A 3,800-nucleotide genomic window follows, 5' to 3' on the forward strand; every position below is an offset into this window, starting at 1 on the left:
GGACCGCGAGTTGAGCGGCGCCTGGGGCTCGGCCGTTCGCCGTACTCGTTCCGCATGGACATTCTACGGCCGTCCGGAACAACATACATACACCTACACAGTCATACACAAACACCAAAATACATACAAATCACCCATCACTTTTACATTATGCTCCACGTACACAAACACATATTTCGAACACCTCAAATTTACAGACGTACGCTAACACACAGCCAACACCCACTCCAGCACCTTTTACCCAACAACCGACACAAGCACAAAATTTGTCGTTCAGTGCTGAGGGTGGTAGAGTATTTTATACTAATAGCACTTTGTCTCAGTTGCAGGTTCCAGGAGCATTGACTCTACAGGAGGACCAAAACTACCAACGTGGGCTATATGTAGGACAAGGCGATGCATCTTTCCGTCCGAGGGATATGCAGTATGAGAACACAGATCAAAGGTATGCTAATTATCATATATAGAATATTATTTTGAAAGATGGTTAAGAACATGTAAAATAGCAAATACACTATTTTAATAACCCGTTCAAATTTGCCGCGTAAGGCACCGATAAGGAAGAGAGCGTAGAAGATAAGGAAGAGAGACGGGCCCAGAATATAATTCCGCTCTAGGTATTATTATTATTATTATTATTATTTCGTGCGGTAATAGACAATAAATGTGGCGTTCGTTATTAAGAGGGAAAGTAAAAGAGGAAGTAGGAAAGAGCTTCAAATGTCGTTTCTCATATTTCAGGTGAGAAATCTGTAAATAGTGTAATATAGTACTAATGTTGTAATGTAACGATTTCAATCAATTATAAACTCATATTTCAGTGAAACACAGTGAAGTTTATTTCCCACGAACAAATATTACCCGGATCAAGAAAAATACATTATAAAACGACATTTTTGCGTAATTACAATGGAGAAACTACGATTTGAATTTGTGGTAAAGTCAGAAACAGATCCAAAAACGAACGTGTTAGCCATAACCTCAATCGAGACACCATGTGGCGAGAGATATAAAATTCCAGTAGAATACCAGAATGTGAGACATCATGAAAAATTGACAACAACGGAAATTTTTAAAAGAATAAAAACCACGCTCAAAACAAGGCACCAATCTAGGAAAGTGTGGATTGCATTAAACGAACAATTACGAGATACTTATTTGGATGAGGATGAAAATATAAAATACGGGCAATACTATTTAGAAGAAATTACAAACAAACCAGATTCTACCAGCACTACAGAAGATATATTGAGAAGATTTTTGGAAGAAACCAACGTGAAGAAGGTGACAGAAAAATTTGTAATTGAAAAATTTACGGGCAAGAATGCGAATGGAGTTCAGTGGTTAGATACATTTGAAAAAGAATGCAATCGGTTGAAGATACAGAAAGATGAAGAAAAAATTGAAATTCTTAGATTATTCTTAGAAAGCTCTTGCTTAGACTGGTATAGCTCTATGTTAATAAAACACTCCATTACATCGGAATGGGAGATTTGGAAAAACAACTTTTATGAAACATATGCAGATAAAGGTTGGTCTTCAATTAAATATGCCATATGGTATAAATACATGAGTGGTTCTTTATTAGATTATGCTTTGAAAAAAGAGAAACTTTTATTAGAAGTAAATAAGACAATAGATACATGTACATTGATAGATCTTATGGCAGTAGGATTACCAGAATTTATAATAAACAAAATTGACAGACAAAAGCTGAAGGTAAATGAAGATCTATTCAGAGAATTACGCGGCCTAGAGCATATGATAAAAAAGAAAAACATAGAAAATAAAACCTTTAATAAATATGTTAAAGACGATCCAGAGAAAAAACAACAAAAAAGACCTTGCAAAATTTGCGAAAAAAAAGGTAAAATGAATAGATTTCACCCGGAATCAGCATGCTGGTTTAAAGTAAATGAAAATGATAACAAAGAGAAAAACCAAATAAAATTTGTAAATAATACAGAATTAGAATCAGAATTAGTTAACATGGAACAAAAAAACTTGTAATCCCACCATTAATCAAAATAAAATTGCAACTACAAGACACTATAGAAGTAACGGGAATATATGACTCAGGGTCAAATGTTTCTCTAATAAACTCAAAAATATTAAAACTAAAAACGGAAAAAACAGAAAATGTGCAAAGCGCAAATTTATTGACGATTAATGGTGTGGAAAAAACTAAAGGAATGGTAACAATGAAAGTAAAAATCTTCGATATTGAAAAAACTGTAGATATCTTCGTAATTGATAGAGACACTTTTCAGTATGATTTCCTAATTGGATTAGATATGATAAAGAGTTTTCAACTAATCCAAGACGAAAACTTAGAGATAAAACAGAAAGGATACGAGAAGATTATACAAAGATATTCAGAAGAAGAGGAAGAAAACAATAATGTTCTAGATAAATACTTAATAAATTTTAATGAATACATTAATATAGAAAATTTTAATATTTCAGTAGATCACTTAGATAAGGAAAAAAGAACGGAAATAAACAGACTACTAAATGAATATGGTTTAAGCTTTGCTAAAGATAAATACGATGTGGGTACAGTAAAAGATTATGAAGCTAGGATTGACCTACAAATAGACAAATATTGTAGTAAAAGGCCGTACAAATGCAGTGTTGAAGATAGGAAGGAGATAGAAACACAAATCGCGAGATTGCTTCAAGAAAACTTAATAGAAGAGTCATACAGTCCTTTTGCAGCTCCAATAACTTTAGCACTTAAAAGAGAAGAAAATAAGAAAACAAGATTATGCTGTGATTTCAGAGAATTGAACAAGATTGTTATACCACAATCACAACCTTTTCCTCAAATAGAAGATTTAGTGACGAAGGCTAGAAATTGTAGATTTTTTTCGATACTAGACATTAATTCAGCGTTTTGGTCAATCCCGTTACGAGTAAAAGATAGGAAGAAAACAGCATTCGTCACACAGGAGGGACATTACCAATGGACATGTCTACCGTTTGGACTAAAAACCTCACCAGCAATATTTCAAAGAATACTAAGTAATATAATAAGGAAATATAAACTTACAAACTTCACAGTAAATTATATAGATGATATACTAGTTTTTTCGAAAACTTTCGTAGAACACATAAATCATTTAACACAATTATTGGAAGCAATACAAAAAGAAGGATTTAGACTAAAATTCTCTAAGTGTAGATTTGCAGAAAATTCGGTGAAATATCTAGGACATATAATAAGTAACAATTCAATAAGACCAATGAATGATAATTTGATTTCGATAAAAGACTTTCCGATTCCAAAAACTCAAAAACATATTAGACAATTTTTAGAAAAAGTAAATTTCTATAATAAATATATACCAAACCAAACTATAATATTAGATCCATTACATAACCTTTTGAGAAAAGGACAACAATTTATTTGGACCACAGAATGCCAAAACGCATTCGACAAAATGAAACAACTACTATGTTCTCAACCAGTATTAGAAATATACGACCCAGATCTTCAAATCTACATTTACACAGATGCGAGTTTACAAGGCATAGGAGCAGTAATGAAACAAAAACAACTTAATAACCAAGAAAAACCAGTAGCCTATTTCTCAAAAAAATTAAAGGACAGCCAGAAGAAAAAAAAAGCCATATATTTAGAATGTCTTGCAATAAAAAAAGCATTACAATATTGGCAATATTGGCTCATAGGAAAGTCATTTACAGTTTTTTCAGATCATAAACCCTTAGAAAATCTGAACATAAAATCAAGAACAGATGAAGATCTGGGAGACTTGACGTATTACCTGTCGCAATAC

At 32.5% G+C, this 3,800-nt stretch overlaps 1 protein-coding gene across 1 annotated transcript; it reads left to right on the top strand.

Moving 5' to 3' along the window:
* The first annotated feature begins 510 nt into the window (after nucleotides 1-510).
* Nucleotides 511-2,010, top strand: LOC116853480. Its single transcript, XM_032834603.1, has 2 exons — nucleotides 511-741; nucleotides 822-2,010. The coding sequence occupies exon 2, from the start codon at nucleotides 910-912 to the stop codon at nucleotides 2,008-2,010; it is 1,101 nt and encodes a 366-aa protein (XP_032690494.1). The 5' UTR covers nucleotides 511-741; nucleotides 822-909.
* The last annotated feature ends 1,790 nt before the right edge of the window (nucleotides 2,011-3,800 follow it).

The sequence above is a fragment of the Odontomachus brunneus genome, unplaced genomic scaffold (genome assembly GCF_010583005.1).
Source record: "Odontomachus brunneus isolate Ranch 3 - 2012 unplaced genomic scaffold, Obru_v1 Obru_scaffold_333, whole genome shotgun sequence".
NCBI lineage: Eukaryota > Metazoa > Arthropoda > Insecta > Hymenoptera > Formicidae > Odontomachus > Odontomachus brunneus.